The sequence below is a fragment of the Polypterus senegalus genome, chromosome 1, assembly GCF_016835505.1.
Source record: "Polypterus senegalus isolate Bchr_013 chromosome 1, ASM1683550v1, whole genome shotgun sequence".
In the NCBI taxonomy this organism is placed as follows: domain Eukaryota; kingdom Metazoa; phylum Chordata; class Cladistia; order Polypteriformes; family Polypteridae; genus Polypterus; species Polypterus senegalus.
Window position 1 is genome coordinate 24,579,156 of NC_053154.1, and position 22,539 is coordinate 24,601,694.

Below are 22,539 nucleotides of genomic sequence, written 5' to 3' on the forward strand. Positions count from 1 at the left end.
TTCTTTCCCTTCACCCTTCTTCAGGCTTCTCTGAAATTAAGAAAAAATACAACAAGCTTCCCATTTCTTTTCCCCTTCCCAGACTGTTCAAGGGAACAAAGGACTTCTTATAAGAAAAATAAATCAAATGAAACCAATGTCCCAGGCTCTCCATATTATCCCCACTTTTCAGTGCTCTAAGACAGTGTTTCTCAATGTTTTTTGGTGTCATGACCCACCTTTTCCAATATGTTTTTGTGACCCTCCACTCAGGAAGGAGGCTCCCTCTTTTTGAGATTAGATCACCTTTGGTGTTCCTATGAACATCAGAGTGAGTTGGGGAATCTGTGCCGACACAAGGCAATCCATTTTGTGACACAATACTGTATTATAAATAATACCAAACTTGCGACCCACCAGCAGCTGCCCGCGACCCAAAGGAGGGCTGTGGTCCAGTGGTTGGGAAACTGTGCACAAGGTGACAAAAAAAAGTAAATGTATCCCCTCCTATTGTCATTCATGGTCCATATTCCACTAGAGTCAGACTCCAACACTACAAACATGTTCATCTTCCTGTTCTTATAGGACTTCGAGATCCCTTCCTCCAATCCCGACAGATGCCTCTCCTTCAATTGACTGAATGCACCTTCACATAGCCTCCTCTACGAACCGTAACCTGGAAGAAAGCCTTCAAAATCCATGACCCATGCACACATACTGATGCACAGCCACAGACTCTTCAACTCTGATTACTATCCTTAAGCAATTTCCTTTTTCTTTTTCTTGGGTGCTTAAATGGCTTCATTAACTTTTATTGTTTCATTTACAACCCAGAACCTCACACCTGGATGCCTCACCATTTTTCAGCCGAGTCAAGTGGAGTAACGCTCCACTGCTCGCCCTCACTCACTGCTGTGAACGCGGATTCTCTGTGTAGATGCCTTGCTATTTCTATCCACCCAAACACTCTCATTGGCACTGTGTCTCAATGCTCAATTTAAGAACCAATGTATAACTACTTAAACCAAATGATAATCTATAATCTAGTTATACATACATGCACAGGTAAACACCGTCACCATAGCGTGACTTACCACAGATACAGAAACTAAAAATGCTATGCATTAAGCACTTACTATATTTGTGTAGCACAGCCACTATTGTTAAAGAAAATTGTCTGCCCATTTCCTCCATGACTGAAAGTTTCTACACCTAACTTTACATATCTCATTAAATCAAAAAAAGATCAACACTTCTATTGACACTGTTGTTTATCAGAATCAGTTAGGACAATTTAAATATTTGACTTTGTTGGTACTACTGGATACTCTGATACAATGTTGAGTTCATAGATACCAGGAATGTTTTGGGTAAAGCTGCAGTTTATTTTAAATAACAAAGTGCCAGAGGCAAAACGATAATGACAGTTTATCAGCAACAGTCAACATGTGCAATGAGCACATAGCACAAGTACTGCTTTAGCAGGAAATAGTAAAGAATCCAGGATGAATTTATGCGCATCAAGACAAAAGTTAACAAATTAACTGAAATTGTTTTGTGTGCTCTTGTTTAATATATATAGTATTTTTTTTATTTCATGCTTTTTTATGTCACTTTTGCAAAACAATTTCATAGTAATACAACATTTTCAAACCAGCTAAACTGTAATATGGGGTCACAAGAGGTTTAGATTGTTTCCTGACATTACAAGATACAAATTAGACAGGACACCTGTCTACTGCAGTGCCCACTCATTCCCCCCAATTCCCCTCAAACACACGGATCTAAATGAAAGTGTCAATACTGAACAACTTAATTGCTTTCCCTAAATTTACTTGGCTTGACACACTTATAGGCAGTGTGGTGTAGTGGACTTGTGGGTTCAGATCCTGTTTCTGATACTGTGTAACCCTAAGCAAGTCACTTCACCTGCCTGTACTCCAATTAAAAACAAAAGAAGTGCAACCAACCATATCTGAAATGTTGTAAGTCACACTGGATAAAGGCATCAGCCAAATAAGAAAATGTAAAAATGTAAATTTCTTAAAACTGTGCTAGTATGTAAAACAGGCTTAACCTAAATGGGCTAATAAAAATGACACTTAAAATTACGCTGTAAATAGTAACGCGATTAACGTACACTTGTTAAAAATCTCAAAATATATATGCAGGAGGTGTGAGGGTTGAACCGGCATTCTAGTCTGGACGGACCCCTTTCCCTCATCTGACCAGGAGACCAATATAATGGAAGGTCAGTGAGGGAGCTGTGATATTTCCATTCCATGCCAGCATGCTGCTGCAGCAGCAATTACACTAGGGCTGGTGTCCCAGCAGACGCAGAGGGGCACCCTGGCTGGGCCTGAAAGGCTGGAAGGACAGGACAGTGGGTGACTGTCTACTATGAGCAGAGCACCCCACCATGCACTCGGTGGCAGCATCCCATCTGACAAGCAATAGTATGGATGTCCATAGGGCAGCAAGAGAGTTGTGGTTCAATGGAGCTGCTGTGACGGGTTCGGTGGGGGCTGCCAGGGTGCACTCTGATATTGACTGCATAAGAACTAATGTGATCCTACTTTTCTGAGGTCACTGACTGAGCACCAGAAAGACTCCAGGGTCAGGTGTTAAAAGAAAGCCCTCCACTTTGCCCCGGGAGTCAGAGTTGGGAGGGGAGTCAGGGGAAGTTTACCTGGGAAGAATGGAGGAGTTAAGGAAAGGAAAACAATAATCATTGGTTATTTCTGGAAGGAGAACTGAGAACTGTAATAAGGTATCTCTTAAATAAAGGACTTAAACTCGGACTGAATGTTTTGGCAATTGTGTTAAGAGTTTATGGCTCTGGTGTGCCTGCTAGTGGTCAAACAGAATATACTCTTTTATTAAATACCAGTATTATTATATCACCATCTACAACCTGAAATCTGCAATGTGTGTTGAATGACTTAAATATTTTAGTGATTGTGCTCTAGTGATTAATGTACTACACTCTCACTGATAAGACCATCAGAAAAATAACTACATGAAAATATTTAAAATTAGAATCAACTTGCTAGGTGTTCCAACATTTGCAAGTTAATCCACCATTCATATTGAATAAACTGTATTCTCAATGTGGTCTTACTGGTTTGGCTGATGGTAGCTGACTATTCATGTTTTAATACTCACTATGGCTGACAAACTTTTGAAGGGGGTGCTGGCAGCTGGAATTGGGAAGCTTCAATGATGCAGGTTGTTTGTGGACTTTTACATTTTTGTCATGTCTGTGCATATTTTCTCTGCAAACTCTTGTATAACTACTGCATCTCAAAAACATGCAGGGACATCCATCACATCTTCTACAGTACAACTCTGCAATGGCCAGTGCAGTTTTCTATGCTATGGTGTGCTGGGCTGGTAACATCACTTCAGGAGAGGCCTACCAAATCAACAAGCTAATTAAAAGGCCCAGCTTAGTTATAGGACACGCTCTGGACTCCCTGGAGGTAGTAGCAAAAGAGAGGATGAAAACAAAACTGAGTGCCATTATAAACAATACTTCACATCCAAACTCTGACACACTAAAACTGAGAACTTTCAGTCAATGAATTATTCAGCAGAAATGTGTCAAGAAACGCTAGGGGGGCTATTTATACCAAGGGCAATACACCTACATAATGCCTCACTTTTCTTTATTTTTAAATGTTCTTCCTTTTTAGTCATTCTGGTGTGTTCAGATCATATTGTTACATATAAATAAAGTTTACCGATCTATGTCATGCTAACAAAGCGGCCATAAAAATGACATAGTGTAGAAGTGTATGTCCTGCAGTCGACTGGCAATTCCCCCATGGCTGGTTCTTCCTTGTGCCTTATTTTCTAACTACCAAAAATTCATTACAGAAATTTAGGAAAATGGAAAAGCTGAACTTAAATTAGTTATTACTATCTATTGACTTGTGCAGACCCACATGATTTCTTCTACACTACAAATTGGTCAGCTAACTGACAATTCAAAACTGGCTGTAAAGCTGTGTGTGCCTTATAATGCATAAAATGCTTGATGACCTGAATGAAGTTCTCTTGTCTCTCAAAATTCTAACATTCTTATGGACTGGAATGCCACTCAAGATTTTCCCTTAATGCTGTTAATACAGGATCAGGCCAAAGACCGCCTGTGGAGCAGAAATCCAAATGCTTACTCGATCTTCATTTTTAGTACGACCATAGACAAAAAATGTGGCTGTAAACATTAAGTGTCAGAAAAGATATGAGGGAGATAATTGGCTTGTGGTGGCCAACCACTCAAAGCGACATTGTTTTTTGGTCTTTCAATATCGCTTTCTGTCATTGTGACTAGACTGTTACAAAACAGGTTAGATTTAATACTGTTGATGAAGTATTGCTGCAACAGAAATCCAGCTCAGTACAAGAGGACAACTGATGTATGAAGTAAACTGATTTAGAAATGCATGGATGGATATTTAAAGGTCAGATTGCCTGTCTCATTCATGTCACTTGGGGAAGAAGGCCATCCCAACCAGCCCAGCTCATTTGGCTTAAGGAAATTAAGTGTAACCACAGCATTTTCTATGTGTTTTAGTACAGAGGTGGTAGATCAGTCAGTTAGGCTGACGATTTATGTAGATGCATGATTGCAAGTAAGAATTGAAGATTAGGGTTTCATCCCATGTGGGAGATAAAACAGAGTAGGCATTAGCAGCCAACAAATTGTGGATACAATATCATACTTTCTAAACAGAGTAGCAAAGAAGACCGTCTCACATTGCATCACTGCAGAAAGGCTCCATCCATTAAATTAAATAGGACAAAGTGAATACTAATACGGTTATGGGAGCTGAAGCCCATATTATGTCATCAGATACAGGGATGAGATGTTAGTCACTCACAAGGGACATTCACACACATCCACACTCATTCATAATGGGCTAATTTAGAGTAAGCAAAATACCCAGTCTTACACGTGCTATGGAGTCATGGGTGGACATGAAAATTTCACAGGCATTACTAGAGATGCTCCGCAAATAATGACAGCTACTAATAGGCCTGTCAGTTCATATGATTAAATCCAGGTAAACATAAATAGGAAACTGTTGCAAGATGCCTGGATTTTGCCCCACCATCAGGCCCAAACATGGCTCAGCTGACCAGGAATGTCAAAAATGTATGGAATGATATTTTTTGCTGCTTCAGCACCACATCATGTAAAAGTGTGTCATTTATATATTGTTAGACTTTGAAAATCTGTCCCTCAGCTTTGTGATAGAAATCATTCCTTTTGTATACTGACATCATTATTTCTGTCAAATCTACCAAAAAAATCTAGAAACAAATTCATTGTGATACAATTTTGATTTCTGGTGGCATACTTACTTACATGGGACCTAGTTATTAAAAAATGAATATAGTGAGACTGATGAAAAACAGCATATTATAGATACTTTTTTCAAAATTGTGATGGGTGGCTCAAAAGACTGGGATACTTCAGTCAGCAATAAACTGATTGATCCCAGCAAGATAGAGAGGGAAACACATGATGGCACACAGAAAGAAGGACACTGCCCAATGCTTGTATAAGATGCTACAGAAGAGCTAAAAACTTTAAAACCCAGGAGCTAGAGAGTATGATGCACCTAAGGCTCCATCATGTGATGTTCCTATAGTACACTAGAGGGAGAACAATACAAAACATCAGAAATGCCGAAAACCTCCTTTATAGGGAGACAGTGAGGACAAGGAAAATAGGAAGACCTCCAGGCCAACAGAGGGCAAACACATGTTCCCAGGCTAAAAGAGCAGAGGCACTTGTCCCCTATTAAACTATAAGGCAGTGAAACTGCTGCCCCACAGGCATGACATCCTTAAGCAGATAGGGACAACACCTACAGAAAACTTTTGCCTGATGTCGCCGTTACAAAATTAGGGTTGCCCTCACCCTAGAATTAATTCTGGCCATGATTAACACTGAGCCTGAAGTCTGAAGATGACACGTAGCAAGACAGTGAGATGAAGGTGAAGATACAGACAGAGAGAGACGAAAAAAAAGATTTAGGAATTCTTTCTGTGGTACTTTAGTGGGAAAGTGGACAAGCCACCACATATGGTAGACAGGGTTCAATGCCTGTTAGTTATTACCTAAGTTGTCTTCATGGGAATTACTAAATCTCACTCTGCCCCAGTACAACATGATGTCCCACAGGGTTCAGTTCGGTTCAGCATCTATATGATAACCCTTAGGGCAAATCATGAGGAAATATGGTTTGGGTTATAATTCTTATACAGACAACACTCAAATCTATAATAGTGTAAAAGTTACATGCATTTCCACCTTTACTCTGCTTATCAATTGTCTTTAAGAAGTGAATGGGTGCAAAAAAGTTCCCTTCAACTAATCAGTTCAAAAATGACATTTTAATAGATAATCCTTCCTTTATAAAATTAAACATTTTAATCTATCTGTTGATAATATTCAAGCATTACCTACCTTTACTGCCTATAATCTTTGGAGTTACTTCTGACAATCAGCTCATATTTGAGGCATATCTTAAAAATATTATCAAAATTTTCATTGTTCGTCTTTATAATATTTCAAGACTTTATCCATTTCTGTTAGAAACTGCTGCTAAAAAGATTATTCATGCCTTTATCAACTCTCACTCAGATCACTGTCTGTTTTTCAGTCCACTAGCAAATTTTCATCAGAAGTTCCAGTATGTTCCAAAACTGTGCTGCTTGGGTTCATACTCATACATCACTGAACTTTTCCGTAACTCCTCTAGTCTCACATTTACATTGGCTACCTGTTCATACACACATTACATTTTAAAGCTGTCAGATACAAAGCAGTCCATGGCACAGCCTCCTCACCACATCTGTGACCTTGTCAGAATCTTCATTCCCTTGTTCTCTCTCTGTTCTGCTGGCGCTTTCACCCTGCAGCAGCCATATTGCTAACTTTAATCCATGAAGGAGGGAGTTGTTTCTTGTTCTCCACACCTATTTAATACCCTGACAAGAGGTATGAAATGTTTCGACTCCTGACTGCTTTACGAAACTACTGAAAACACATTAACTCTATATATCTTTTAAGAACTTAAACAACTTTTTGGTTCACTCTTCTTTTACTTGCATCATCTTGTATGTTTAATTCTGTATATTTTACTGTATGTTACAAATTGATTTTCATTTTTTTTAATTTTGTCATTTACCACTAGTTTATACTTTTTATTCTATTTGTTATGCTTTGTAGCACTTTGGGTTAAGAAAAGCACATTAAAAATAAAATGTATTATCAATATTGTTATTGCTGTAAGTCTAAGACTAATTGAAATCTAATTAGCCAATGCAGACCTCATACTTCCTATTTGATACATGAGTTGTTCATTCGACCTGATAAATTAATAGGCACCCGATCCCCTTCACTCACGGCAGCCTTGTCCTTTTATATAGTCTCATCTATTTTTCGTTATTTCCTCCCAGCATTGCTCATCAAACTGACCACTCTTATAATCAAAGTGTTTTGGCGGGAAAATGCACCAGTGGTTGCTACCCCATTTTCCTGTTTAGTGAATCTAGCATAGTCCTGTCATGGCTTTGGTTTCCCAACATGTGTGACAATTTATTGTTATTTTCACTCATCTGCTACCAATAATGTGGAATTATCAGTCATTAGCATTACAGACATATGCCTCAGTTATGGGGCCCAATATGGTGCAAGAAAGTCACTACCATACTGCTGTTGACAGTGCATAATGCTGGACAACAGAAAAAGCCAACAAGTTCGATTTCTTTTTTTAACCTTTCTTATACATTTTTTGTCTATTTTTAAGTTTTAATTCCTAACCCTAGCAACCGGAATGACATACAGATACACAGAAACATACACAGACACTTGTCCTTTTATTAAGGTGGCTAAACTGATTTCTGGCTGTCTGTTGGATGTATTCAGAATTGACATTTCTAGTGCAACATCTATTGGAATGTATTTTGTAATACATGTAGTAATATACATTTGATTTTCACTCCAAGAGGTAGCACATCACAAACATTAGCACTGCTTTTACGATTCGGCATATAACAAAGGCATAGCAAACTTGGTGGAGACACAGATACACAGTCACACACACTAGTCCTTTTATTAAGGCGAAGAAGCGGATTTCTGTTTCTCCATCAGTTACTCTCTGTTGGACACATTCAGCGTTAACTTTTGCAGTGCACCATCTACAGTCAGTCCCCGAGTTACGTAAGAGATAGGGACTGTAGATTTGTTCTTAAGTTGAATTTGTATGCAAGTTGGAATAGGTACATTATTTTAATAAATGCTATTGTTGACCGACTGTAACCAAGTGCTCCGCCAATGAATGATGGAATTTCACCTCCCTCTGACCTTTTTATTATTTCTACTTTACTTTCCATGGTGATGGTTTTTCTCTTCTTTACTGTATCACCAGCACTTGCATCAGATTTGTGTTTCAGAGACATTGTTGAAGGGTGAAGACAAAAGGTTAAGATGAGCTCTTCTGCACAGCACTATACACGCTATCACAGCAGGAAGGCACCCCTCGTCAGCACGTCTGGTATACTGATGAGAGACACCTTCCTGCTATGTACATAACAGTACAAGCAGGCTTGCTATTGAGAATGAATAGGGGCAGCAAGGGCTGGTTCACCACCCGCCCACCACACAGTCACCTCTACTTGCATACAGTATGCTGCCTGCAGCGTCAACCCACCAAGAGCGAACAGGGTGCAGCCAAAGGTGGGTAGTGAATCACCCACCACTGTGCCCGTTCAACGGGTAACTACTAGAGCCACACTACAATGCTGCCCCCTGCAGCCCCATTCACCCTCAGTGGCCTCCGTTCAGCCACAACATGGTCAGCACTTGCAGCATAACCAGCTACCCACCAAGAACAAATGGGGCAGCCGTTCGTAGGGACACTGCAGGGCTGTGTGGTGGGTGGGAAGTGAAACGCTCCCTTCTGCCCAATCTAGCCTCCATCCAGTAAGAAGCAGTAGCTGCGGTGACGTGGTGGGCAGGCAGCGAACCTCCTCCCTCAGCCCCAATCAAGCCTCCGTCCTGCAAATGAGCGCTTGCTGTGCACCCAGCCGCCCACTGAGAATGAACGGGGTGCGGTTTCACCGCCCCATTCATCAACCGGAGCCGCCCAAGGGACATTACACTATGCGAGCAGCGAAACCGCCCCCCTGAAGCCACTGCTTGCAGCATCCCCAGGCTGGAGATGACGGAGAGGCAGTTACTGAGGCGCCTGCGTCGTGTCCCCCAGACAGATGAAGGAGCAGCTGCAGCCCTGTTCGTAAGTCGTATGTCCATAACTTGAGGACTACCTATTTTGGAATGTATTTTGCAATGCATGTATTAAGAAAATACATTGCATTTTTCATTTAAAATGATTGTATATAACTGAGACACAGCAAATGGACGGACACAAAGATAACATAGGTACAGACACACAGATGCTTGTTCTTTTATTAAGATGGATTATTATTAAATGAGACCTCTCGGCAAACGGTTTGTTTTTTTGCCTCCTTATTTACAATTCTGTGTTCTCTCTGGCTTTATTCATTCTTAGTTTTGAATCACGTGTGTGTGTTTATTCCTCTTATGCAATTGCAGGTCTCAGGTTTGCATTGCTCTTCTTTTTACATGACAGATAAAACAAATAAATGATTTACTTTGTGATATTTTACTGGATAACGGTAAATCTGACTACTGGACATTATTCCTTGAACTATATTTTGGATAATAATCTCTGAACTATTGATACAAAGTCATTAAAATTTTCCAGAATTAAAAATATTTCTTTTCAGCTGTAAAAGATTGGGAAATGTGCAAAAAACCTCATCTCTAATATCATAGTTATTTTAAGCTTGGCAGGCACCCGAGAGGTACTTTCCATCCATGTACACTGAATTATGTTCTGCATGAATATTGTTACAGTGATTCTATCTTATCAATGGTTACATATAAGATTTTTTTTTAGCAGAGACTATATTTTACATATGAAGCATTGCAATTGCTAGACTTCTGGAAAGTGGTGTGATTCTGTCACAGTGACAGAGCTGGGTTGGAACTGTATGGGTGAATACTGAACAAATCACAGAAAAATGATGGAATGCTATAGTTTGCACTGAAAATGTCCCAGACATCCCAGTTTTAACTATTTTTAAGAAAAACAGTGGCTCAAAGGTGCCGTTACCACAGAGTCACATCTCTTTTAACTCCAAAGTCTCCTAGTTACCCATATATCCAAAAATTGACTAGTCTGCTTAATCCAAGCTCAGAGTAGTAGAATTGATTATTTAATCAATCAATATTTTAAAGCATAATTAATAAGATAAAAAAAACAACTTTCTGCAATGATGAACTGGAAAAGCAAGTTATAAAGAGGATGGATAACCAATAACCCCTCCTTTCCAATACAGTTAACACAGTAAGAAACTGGTTATTTGAAAATGATTGGAGAAATCTGCTAGCTCTCCTTGTGTCTTTGCAACTTTTTCTCTACACCATCCCGAAGATATGCAGTTAGGGTGCACAGCTAAACATGTGTGCATATGTACTTTCCAGGACTGGTTTCCACCCTGAATTTTGCTCTGCTAGAATAGACACCAGCTCTCCACAACCCTAAACTTGATAAGTTGAGTAAACCAATAGACATCTGTGGCATGTCCAGGGAGGTGGTGGTTGGCCTGTGACCTAGGTAATCTTACTTTGTATATTATGGCCTATTTGGCATTGATCTGCTGTTAATTTGTCACCATGAGAGAACCTTTTCTCATTGGTAACATGAAATTAAGATTGTCCCAGCAAAGAACTGTTAACAATGCTTAGTAAAATGTTGAATTAACCCAATCACTTACCCAGACATTGTGATAGGGATCGGTTTTGTTTCCTGGGTCATATAATAAGCAATTTCCTCCATAATCTCTCTCTGGTAATGGTACGCCCAGCTTTGGGTCAATGTACTTCATAAACTGTCGTCCATCATGCACAGTCTGTAAAAGAAAAGTAACAAAGCTTAAATTAACCAATCTGTATGTAGAACCCACTGGAGTGGAAGATTTTTCAGTAATTTGTGGTAAAATAGTGCTACAACTGAAGCATGTAACACAACTTGAAATAAATCAGAGATTTTCTGCCAGCGTAATTCTAATTTAAATGAACTCTTTATCCTAGAACATCTGGCAGTATTAAGCCTCTGAAGTTAGAACATTTCTTTTTTTTTTTTTACTGTTTTTCAACTCTACCTATTTACTGCATTAAATTGGAATCTTACTTCAAGTGTTAGATAACGGTTTTCAGCAGAAGTTTTCAAAAATGACTAGTAGAGCCATATGTATGTCATAGTTTAGTTAAAAAAGGCAACCATCTTTCAAATCTTCACTTCTCTATTGAAATAATACAAAGCATTGACAAGATCCAAATGTTTTGGGAAAATAAAATTGCAAATTACTTCAGCATGTTTTTCAATATGACCCAACATTTTCCATTCAGAATACAATGGACTATATAAATTATTTTTTTAAACCAGAACTGGAAAATGATTTACATGTTCCACTCTTCAAAACAGTTCCTGTCCTGAACGAAACAAAGTGGCACATTATAGCCCTTGCATTGCCAAGAAGTTTCCTGCCTGCAGTTCACATGCTTCCTTCTCCTAGATGTGTTCTTTGTGCTGGGACTTGTGATGGTTGAATCTGCAACAGATACAGGAGTAGAATGCGCTTGAGTGGGAGGAATTTGCAAAGAGACACCACATAATTAAGCAGCTAAGTCCTTCACAAAGTTCTTGTGTTACTGGCTCTGTGTCCTTTGTTTTGCAGATCTTATTGTGAGGAATGTAACAGTTTGTGTAAGCATTGGCAATAAAATTTACAATGTGCCATACCATATTAGAATCTTGTAACCCCTCTCATGTACATACTGTATTGTGCTCAACTATTGGTTTATGGCACAAAATGTCTTTGATACGTCATTGTTCGTTATCAACCTTCACTCTCCTTTGCAAAGTATCTCTCTGAATGGCACTCATCTATACTACTTATAAAAATACAGAAGTGTATGTGTACATAAATGCAAATACAGTAAACAGTATTAACTTATCTTCAAATGGATCCAAACACTACTTTGCCCACTGTCCTCTGAATGGCACTGATCTACAGTATAGTATTTATAAAAATAAACAGATATATGTATAGGTACATGCAAACAAAATATTTTAGGTACTTAACTTCAAATGGATGCAAACCCTCCTTAAAAGGTAATATTCATTCAATGCCAAACTGTCTTCATGATCATTACTATCAAATGCCATGTTTTGCTTGGTGGTCAATGTCTTTGGACACACTATTGCATCATCGCAGTGCACCTGGGCTGATATTTATCATGCGTCTCAGAAACAGTCTTAGGAATTGCACTTACGTCACATTAGGAAAAGAATTTGTCCTGCCTCAGTGTAGGACATAAGGTGTATTTATAAAGAATCCTAGTTCCAGTGCCTGCCATAAACAGAGTCATGGTGACGTTTTGAACTGTTTTGATCTAATGCTGATACTTCACCACAAAGACAACAGAGAAAGAAATAGAAGGAAAGAATATTAAGCTAGGATATTGCCCTAAGCTGCATGTAATTATTGCCACTTTGCAACATCATGAGTAATAATGTAAGAAACACTAAGATAGAATGGTCAAGATACACAAACCAAATGAGAGTTAAACCTAATAAAAGACATGTTTGCTTAACAATAAATACTTCACAACTGTACTTCTAGAAGAATTACCTTCCCGTTGTTATGGCACGTGGGAAACACCTCGTAAAGTATACTGAAATTAGCCATAGCTATTCTGTTTGATCATCTCCCTGTATGATCCCCCCTTAGCTTCTGTAAGGCTTTATTGATCCAATGCCCTGGGAGTCTCCAGCTGCCTTCATGAACCTTCCTGGGTTTGTAAGGTGTAAAGTGAATGTTCCAGGGGTTAGAGGAATACAGTGTTCAGTGTACCTGTGTGACTTTTCAATATCAATCTCCCATCCAGTCCTGCTTATCTTCAGGATAATGTTCCGGCAGCTTGCATCGATGACCATCTAAGTGTTGATACGAATCCTCACTTGAGGCAATGATATTTGTGTGCTGAGAATACCACAATTGGTAGCTCTGACATTGGCGCCCTGTTCTCTTCACAGATGAGAGCAGGCTCACACACTGTATATGCTTAAGTGTGAATCTGCCGTCATCAGTGAAGAGAACGGGGCACCAATAGCAGAGCCGACAACTGTGGTATTCACTGGCAAATGCCAATCAAGCTGCACGGTGATGGCCTGTCTCCTGTTATCTCCTCCATGCTTCTGAGACAATGCTGGGAGACACAGCAAATCTTTTTGTGACGGATGTGCAATCCTGGAGGAGCTGGACTATTTATGCAACTTGAATGGGCTGCAGGTACCGCCTCATGCTACCAGTAGTGATGAGGGCACTAGCAAAATGCAAAACCAGACAAGAATCAGTAAGGAAGGATAAGGACAGATCAATTGTCTGTGGCCACCACCTGTAAAACCATTTGCTTTTGGGGGGATATCTTGCTGTTGACTCTCCATTGTACTAGTTTGTCACTTTCATTTGCACCAAAGTAGGTCTAGCTGATTCACAGTCTCTTATGCTTTCTAACTGGACTGATTTGAGATCCCTGAAGCTTAATTGACTCGTTGTCAGACTATGATGATTATTTTTTTTGAGCACTGTATAATTTCTATTACTTCATGTGTTTAAACAGCATTCAAAGTTTGATGCAAAATTTGAGAAACGCCTGGTTGTGACTCATGCAAATCACCACCATTAGAAGGCTACCTTTTCTGTTTTGTCAAAAAGTTTAATGTTACCAACACCTTCATTGTAGATGATAGCATATATAACATATAATGTTATCAATATCTCTGTCAAATTAATATATTTTGACAAGTTCATTAGTGTCCAAAACATTATGCTTTTCCTGGTATATGCATGCTGATCTCAGCCTGAACATGTGTTTGACATGTATTATCTTCATAGGCATGTTTGGGCTTAAACTAATAATGTTAGGGTGAACATTTTGGGCTATCTTCAGAAAATTATGTTTTCTGTTATTAGATATCTGAAAGATCTTTACGCATACTGATGAGGCAGATCCTAGTTATGCTTTCTCAGGCTTTAACGGTGTTTTGAAGTGTCAGTTGATGCGTGTATTTCTTGGCAGCAAATAGAACTGGTGTCAGCTCTTCTGAAGATTTTATGGCCATGCATTGCTCCATTAGATGAGCTTTGACCTTAGACTTACTTTAGCTTTTCATGGCATACAAGGCCAAGTTTCAAATGCAAAAGGAAGATTAGCATTTCTGCCTTCCGGAATGCATGTTTATATATTTCTAGTATTCCCTTTTCCCGTTTTATTATATGTATCCTTTTTTATTTTTGCATATAATTTAGAGTTTGCTAATAATAATTAGCACAATAATTGACAATGTATCTACTTGCACTTATTGTAATTAACGCTGAAAAAGTGTAGCCCCTTTAACTATGAACACACACTAGGACTGGGAAAAAAAAAAAACACAGGACCTCTGCATTTTTCCCAGTTGATTCTTGGGTTCGTCAGGGATGTGTTCTTGCTCCTACTCTGTTCAATGCTTGTATGGACTGGGTGTTGGGCAAGGTTGTGGGGTCCAGCGGCTGTGGGACATCTGTTGGTGAAGAAATATTTACGGATCTTGACTTTGCTGACGATGCTGTGATTTTCGCAGAGTCAATGGAGGCTCTGATCGGGGCGCTTGAGAGACTGAGTGAGGAGTCTGAGTGTCTGGATTTGCAAGTGTCCTGGATAAAAACCAAGATCCAGGCCTTTAATGACCTCTTGGGTACACCCATCAGCAGTGTGTCTGTTTGCAGAGAGAGAGTTGACCTTGTTGAGAGGTTTACTTACCTTGGCAGTGACAATCATGTCTCTGGTGACTTTTCCTGTGAAGTCAGTAGATGGATTGGGAGAGCATGGAGGGTTGTCGTGAGGTCACTGGAAAGGAGTGTGTGGCGCTCCTAATATCTATGCAAAAGTTCGAAGGTCCAAGTCTTTAGAGTCCTGGTGCTTCCTGTCTTGTTATATGGTTGTGAGACATAGACGCTATCCAGTGACCTGAGACAAAGACTGGACTCCTTTGGTATTGCGTCTCTCCGGAAAATCCTTGGGTACCGTTGGTTTGACTTTGTGTCGAATTAGCGGTTGCTCATGGAATCCTGATTGAGGCACATTACCTGCATTGTGAGGGAGCGTCAGTTTCGGCACTACAGCAATGTGGCGCGTTTCCCAGAGGATGATCCGGCTCGTAAGATCCTCATTGTTGGGGACCCAAGTGGCTGGACCAGGCCAAGGGGTTGCCCACATTACACCTGGCTGCGGCAGATAGAGGGTCATTTCCGGAGGGTTGGACTGGATTGTGTGTCTGCCTGGGGGGTTGCAAACCGGGAGCCCGAGTTGTTTCGTCGTGTAGTGGGTGCGACAACGCACTGTACCAGTGCATGCTCCCCAACTGGACTTGACTTGACACACTAGGACAGTCTGAATACTCCTATGCGGAAAATAAATTTCAAAAGTTGGACTTTCAATTAAAAATAATACACATTAAGTTAAGCTCCCTTCTGAGATTTTACTCCTAGGCCGGAGTTCGGTACTTCACGCGACGCGACGCATGCTGCAGCGGACGCTCCTGCTACGCAAGCGTTGTAGTGTTCATACTTGCGCGCGTACTTTACGTAAATCTGGAGGAATCCACCAGGTGGCAGTGCGAGATATTATCATGGTGAGAACATGTTCGGCTTCTCTGTGTTGTGAATTGCCTAAAACACTCATTAAAATCTGATGACACCTTACCGCAATATCTCTGATAAGGATGTTTATTGATTAAATCCATCAATCCAGGGATGTGTCCATTCCAGCAAGCATTGGGAACGAGTGAGAAACAATCCCTGGACGAGGCCTCAGCTCATCGCAAGGTGAATACAAGCACACACATACACTAGCGTCATTTTAGCGGCACCAAATCCCCAAATCTGCATATCTTTGGAAGGAAACCGGAGCACAGTGTGGAATACAAGCAGGAAATACCAGCAACATAACTCCCTGCGAGACAGCAGTGCTATCGCTCCACCACCGTGACACCCCCATGTTTGTAATTATTCCCCCATGTGTGTAATTAACAGTATTCATTATTTAAACAAAATTATATGTAAAATGTAACATACACACTTTAATGCATTTCATCATGAAAGTGATATCAAGTATAAATCTAAAGATTCTAAATGTGCAGAGAGTTGGAATATCATACATTTAATTTGTTCTGTGTGGCGATCTATTGCTGCTTTCCGCTGCTGTCAGGTCCAAGAAGCTCGTGTCAAAATGTATCGTGTCATTACATTCGGGAACTATCTACATGTGACAGAAAGCCTCTATGCTGATCCTACGGGATGAATGTTTCGATGTGGTGAAGCAAAATGCCGACATACAGATGCATTCGTGGTGCTTTTATAGTCAAGCGTCGCATATTCCCGATCGTAATGACATGATTTTAAAAGTCTCACATACCATCTTTTGTGCCGTCCACTTTTTTTTTTTTTGCAACTTCACATCGGCAACATAATGTATAGCGCTGTATTTGAGCCACTGAGAAAAAAATAACACACGGTGAAAACGTGTATTTTGTGATTAAAGTGGAAATTTCGGCTTTAATCTCGAAATGCCCACTTGAACCTCGTAGTTTACTTTATTATTAAAGCAGACCATCGTAAACGTCATCCCAGTTTTTAATCGCTACGAGCTTCTTGGACATGACAGCAGGTAAAGTAAAAAAAATAAAAAATAGACGGCACAAAAGATGGTATGTGAGACTTTTAACATGTATCGTGTCATTACGATCGGGAATATGCGACGCTTGAATATAAAAGCACCACGAATGCATCTGTATGTCGGCATTTTGCTTCACCACTTTGAACCATTCATCAAACAGCAAAGCGCGCACATCGATCCCCGAAGGATCTCCATAGAGGCTTGCTGTCACATGTAGATAGTAAACAGAGACTATGACCTCACGTTCCGACTTTTAGTACAGTGCGTACTGCAACTCGCGCACGAGTAGCGTTAATTTTTGAGGACCTGCTCAGAGGTCTTGTGAAATGAACACTGGAAACGCGTGGCAGCCATGATGCGGGCGCGTATGCGTTCTGAGCGTGAAGTATAAATCGTTCCTTAAACACACACTAAGGAGTGGCTCTTAGCCTCTGAGGTTGCATATGAATAATTAATTAAATAAGACACACTAAGATAGCGACTTAGCCACTAAGGTTTTAATATTATGTGAATTTCCCCTTGGGATTAATAAAGTATCTATCTATCTATCTATCTATCAAGCACATACTAGTTAAACAGTGCTTAACCTGTGAAGTTACAGATAAAAAGCAACTATTAGTCTGATAGCTTTCCAGGGTAATATAACATAAAGCTTTCCAAACAATATCAGTCGGGCTTACTCAAATATTACAGTAGCGTGTAACTAACTTGCATCTTATAAAATTGGTCTTTTAGACACATAGCTATAAACTGGAGTCAGAAAAATAGTCCACACTCCTATTCTGTCATTAGTTAGGAGATGTGAGGCTGTGGAGAAACTGGACGAGTTAAAACTTAACATTTGTCTAAACTCAAAGCCAGGTAAAATCACTTGCAACCTCAACCCCTTTCTATGTCTCATCTTGTCTCTTGCTAAAAGCTGAAACATAAAAATGCAATCTGACTCCTTCTTATTTTATATATGGCATGTTGCATCATCTGATTGAATCTTATTTTAGGATTGCTGGCCTAATTTGTGTTTGAAGGCAGAAATGGGAATCTAATTCTGCATCTCATAACCATCCTCTACTTAATCAACTTGTAGCTCAGAATGTAATAAAAAAAGGCTTTTCTGTTAAAGTTCAAGTATGGATATTTTCAACAGGACAGTCGAAGTCCTTTAAGATCAATTTTTGAACAAAATTAGAAACGATGACTAAATATTTTTAGGCACATTTATGTTTTAGTTTAAAATCAATTCGGTAGCAGAGAGGCAGAGACAAGTTTACATCCTGGGTGCCCCTGTGTGGAGTTTTCATGTTCACCCCAAGCCCATGCAGATTTCCTCCCAGTGCTCTGGCTTCCTCCTATTGTTAAAAGACATGTGAATCCGCATTGCTGAATTGGCCCTAATTTGTGTGTGTGTTTGCACGTGAATGTGCTCATCCTGCAACGGAATGGTGTCCTGTCCAGGGACTGTTCCTGCCTTGCACCTGAAGCATGCTGGGATAGGCCCAACTATTCCTGCAACTCTGCACAGGATAAGTGGGTTTGAAAAGGACAGATGGATGGATTTTAAATTAATAGGAAAGACTGGCATAGTGATACAGTGGTTGGTGCTTCACCAATTGTGTCTAGGGTTTGAATTATATCCTTGGTCTGTGTTTTCTGTGTTCTCCATCTGCCTGCTTAGGTTTTCTTCCAAATACTATGCTTACTTATACCAAATACATACAGGTTAGGTTAACTGGTGATTGTAAAGAGGCCCCTTATGAGTGTTTGCATGACTGGGCCCAAAAATAGACTGTTGCCTCATCCAAAAATTCTGCTTTGTGCCTGATGCTGCCAAGATAGGTAATGACCCCAGGTGATCCTGAAACAACTTATGTGGGTTGAAGAACGGTATGCCCTTTAAGCTTCTTGAAAACCCAAATAGATGTCACATACAAGTAAAACAAAATATGTGCATTTATACAAGTAAGAGACAACCACATGGAGCAAAGCAAAGTATAAAATAAAACACAGCCAAGCAACTTCCATCTATCTAAATAAGATCTGTGCCCATTTAAGAGTGAGGTTGCCTTATGTACTTTCCCACCAAAAGTACCAAAAAATATTCTTGTTTCCTCACCTCCCACCTCTTTAACTACTTCCATGTTTTCTTTCCTCCTCTACTTTACTGACTTTCTCCTTTAAGTTCTTACCTCCTGAATTTAAGTTCACATATGTGGTGGCGATAAGGACTTTTGTAACCCTATGTGTCAACCACTTCTGGGCACAATCTGCAAATACCTTCTAGTATTGGACCTAAGCCCTCAAACCTATGAAGTGTTATTCCCTGAACATCAACCATTCAAGTGAACCTAGCAATCTCCTCAACTCCAGACTCCCATTCTATTTTAAAAAATCCCAATCACCTGCATATTACAATGGGTAACAGAGAGCCATGCATAACACAGCATGACCTCCTGCTGCCACCTGTTATACCGAGAAATGTTTGTTTCAATAACTAATGCCCCCACTGTTCTTTTATTATAGAACTATCCTTTTGTATGAATGGTTTTACTGTGCCGACACACAGAGGGACATTGTCTGCACAGTCTTTTGTTAGGCAGTTTACTGCCCTATTCTTGTCCTGCCTGAAAGCAGATTAAATCCTGGGTCTCACTTCACACACCAAAAAGAATTTTTGACACTTTCCATCCATAAATGCATATGCTAAAGTTAAATTTGTGATTCCTTGGGAGCTGGTAGTATTGGGCAGGGCTGTGTAGTTGGCACACAAAATCATCGACTTCGACTTCAACTCCGACTCCTCAATTTATGGCTCCCCCATCTCCAACACTGACTCCTCTATTTGTAATTAAAAGCAACAAACTGTAACAATCAAAAGTTTAGGTTTATCCAAAAATGTCCTGTTTTGATAGACATTGATACCTCTTTTATCAAGATACCATTAAACTGATTTTACTATACAGCCAAGGCTTGTATAATGGCCACTATTGCTTGAAATGACTAACCTTTAATTTATTATACACAAAGTCTTATTCTCAGCAGCCATTCCTTCAGTGTATTAATTGTAAACTCTCTTAGCTTATTCTTAAATAGTAATTTTTACATGCTTACTGGCTATTAGAGAAACCTTTCTAACTGCATTAACACCACAGATACCCGTTACCCTGTTCATGTGCGTTACAATTTACTGGCATTCATAAAGTTCACTTCTCAGTCCAACGATCTGCACAGTAAAGAGCGCTTGGTATGAACTTAAAGAGCACCTTTCAGAAGAACTCCTTGATAGTAACTTATTCAAACTAAATAAGTTAGTGATTGGCAGACATGGATAATGCAAGGTTATTAGAAATAAACTTGATTCCTTAGGTTTAAAATTTAAGATGGCAGTAAAAGATTTAGAGGCAATTACTGACTCTGACCTAAACTTTAAATCGCAAGTTAATCATATCACTACATCTGCATTTTTTCACTTAAGGGATATAGCAAACGTTAGACATTGTATAACTTTACAAGACAATAACAAATTTAGTGCACGGTTTTGTTTTTTGTTGACTAGATTACTGTAATGCACTCCTAACAGGACTACTTAAGAAGGAATGACATCAATCAGTTGCAATTAGTGCAGAATGTAACAGCCAGAATCTTAACGGCCAGCCTCTGAACTTTTATTACAAGATACTCAGGAACAATTGTGGCAAACCCCCGATCTTCACATCCATAGTGTACCATTCATATTCCCATTACATAATACATTAAGTTCTTACTTATTTATAAAATGTTAACAAATTAATTTATTTTAACCAATATTAATAACTAGATTAGGATCTTATTTCAGATCCTTTTCTCCTCTCATAGGGTAATATTGATACTGATTTTACACTAGTAGTGGTCCTTTTGTATTAACACAATATTTTCCAATTGCTAATTATTAGATACTACTCAATTGGGCATACTTTCAAAAATGTTACACATAAGAAAGTTGAACAACAGTTAGACACAGACCCTTCACCTCATGAAACAAGCACAATGAATGGGCATCATAAAGATTTATCTTAGTGTTTCCATTTAAAACCTCTGGGAATTAAATACCTGAAAAATCCAGGATAAGGTTGATTTAGGCTCAATAGGTAGTTTAGCTGATGAGTGTCACATTTTAAGCCATTTTTGCACTAACCAAAGTATTTTTTTTCCTTCCAGGTTGCCATGGTTAAATCGAGAAAGCATATGTCAAGTTTGGATGGAGATATCCAAAAGACTAGCAATAGTTCAGCACATTCAGTAAAGTGAGAACAACATTAATGAACATCTGAACTTAGCTCTTTCTAAAATTATAGTCAAGAAGTGTACAGGATTATTTCCTAGAAGAAGGAGGATTTTGAGCATAATTTAATTGATGAAAAGCATGCGTCTTTTTCACATACTAAACAACCAAATAAATAAATAACTACATAAACAAATGCGAAAACGTAAATGCACTCATAGAAATGTTTTTTTTTTCTTTTTCAGAATATGTGGACATGTCAAGATTTGACCTTCATTTAAACAGTATCTTTAGATAAATTGAGAACTGGGGATAAAACATGAAAATTTGACTTTGCAATAATTTATTCATTTCAATTTCCTTCTGGGGAAGCAGTAAGTCTACCCTTGACTCTAACAGGTGGTACTGACAGTCTGACTTCGACCTCAAGAATGTTTTTCCAACTCCTCCATGTAGGATTCTTTCAGCTGTGTGAGGGGTGTCTTATGTGCACAGTCTGTTTCAAATCCCCAACAGTATCTGGATGGGATTACCATTCCAGAACCCTCAATGTATTTGTTTTCATCCATTCCTTGGTGGATTTACTTGTATTTTTCTTGTATTTAATAGTCATTGTCATGTTGTATGGTCTGCCAGTTTCGCTTCATCTTCAATCTTTTGACAGATGGTCTGACATTATCCTCATGTACCCTCTAGTACAGTGAAGAATTCCAAGTGAATTCTGCCTAGGCCCTGATGATACAAAGCAACCCCAAACCAAACTTTAGTCTTGCTTGGATGCTCTTTCTTGACAGCAAAGGTTTCCACCTGAAAAACCTCTCCCATGGTTCTGATTTATGCAGCCTGTTTCTAATAGTAGAATCCTGCATTTTGACATGAACAGTGGCAAGAGCTACCAGTAGGTTCCATGATAAATTTCTTAAGTTCTTTCAGCACCTTGCACTCTGCTGCTCTCAGGCTGAACCTGCTGTGATGACCTAGTCTGGACAAGTTTCCAGTTGTTTAAAATTTTCTCCACTGGTCGATGATCTTCTGGACAGGGGGATAGTTGATTTCCATTTGTTTGGAGATCCTTTTAACTCCCTTCCCAGACTCGTAGACATCAAGAAACTTCTTCTAAAGTCCTTAGAGAGCTCTTTTGATTTTGCAATGATGGTAATACGCATTTTAAAGATGGGTCCAACAATATTCTCTTTTATGATATTATAATCATTTGAATATTTAATTCTGATTTTAGGTATCAGAGGTTGTGACAAAGGTAGGAGTAGACTCACTTTTTCCACATACAAAATCTGCATTTATGTTTATTTAAATTATACACCTAACTAAAAACTTTAAATCTGGCATATTTATTATATCACTTTTATCTATAGATATAGATACTGTTTAAATGAAGATACATTTTTTGATATGTCCA

The 22,539-nt window shown here is 39.2% G+C and overlaps 1 protein-coding gene across 1 annotated transcript in view; it reads right to left on the reverse strand.

The window, feature by feature from the left end:
- ptdss2 (phosphatidylserine synthase 2) overlaps window positions 1-22,539 on the reverse strand; it is a 233,274-nt gene that overhangs the window by 54,463 nt on the left and 156,272 nt on the right. The window contains exon 5 of the mRNA XM_039744791.1: window positions 10,861-10,995. Within this exon, the coding sequence (XP_039600725.1) occupies window positions 10,861-10,995 (135 nt within the window). The remainder of the gene's footprint in view (window positions 1-10,860; window positions 10,996-22,539) is intronic.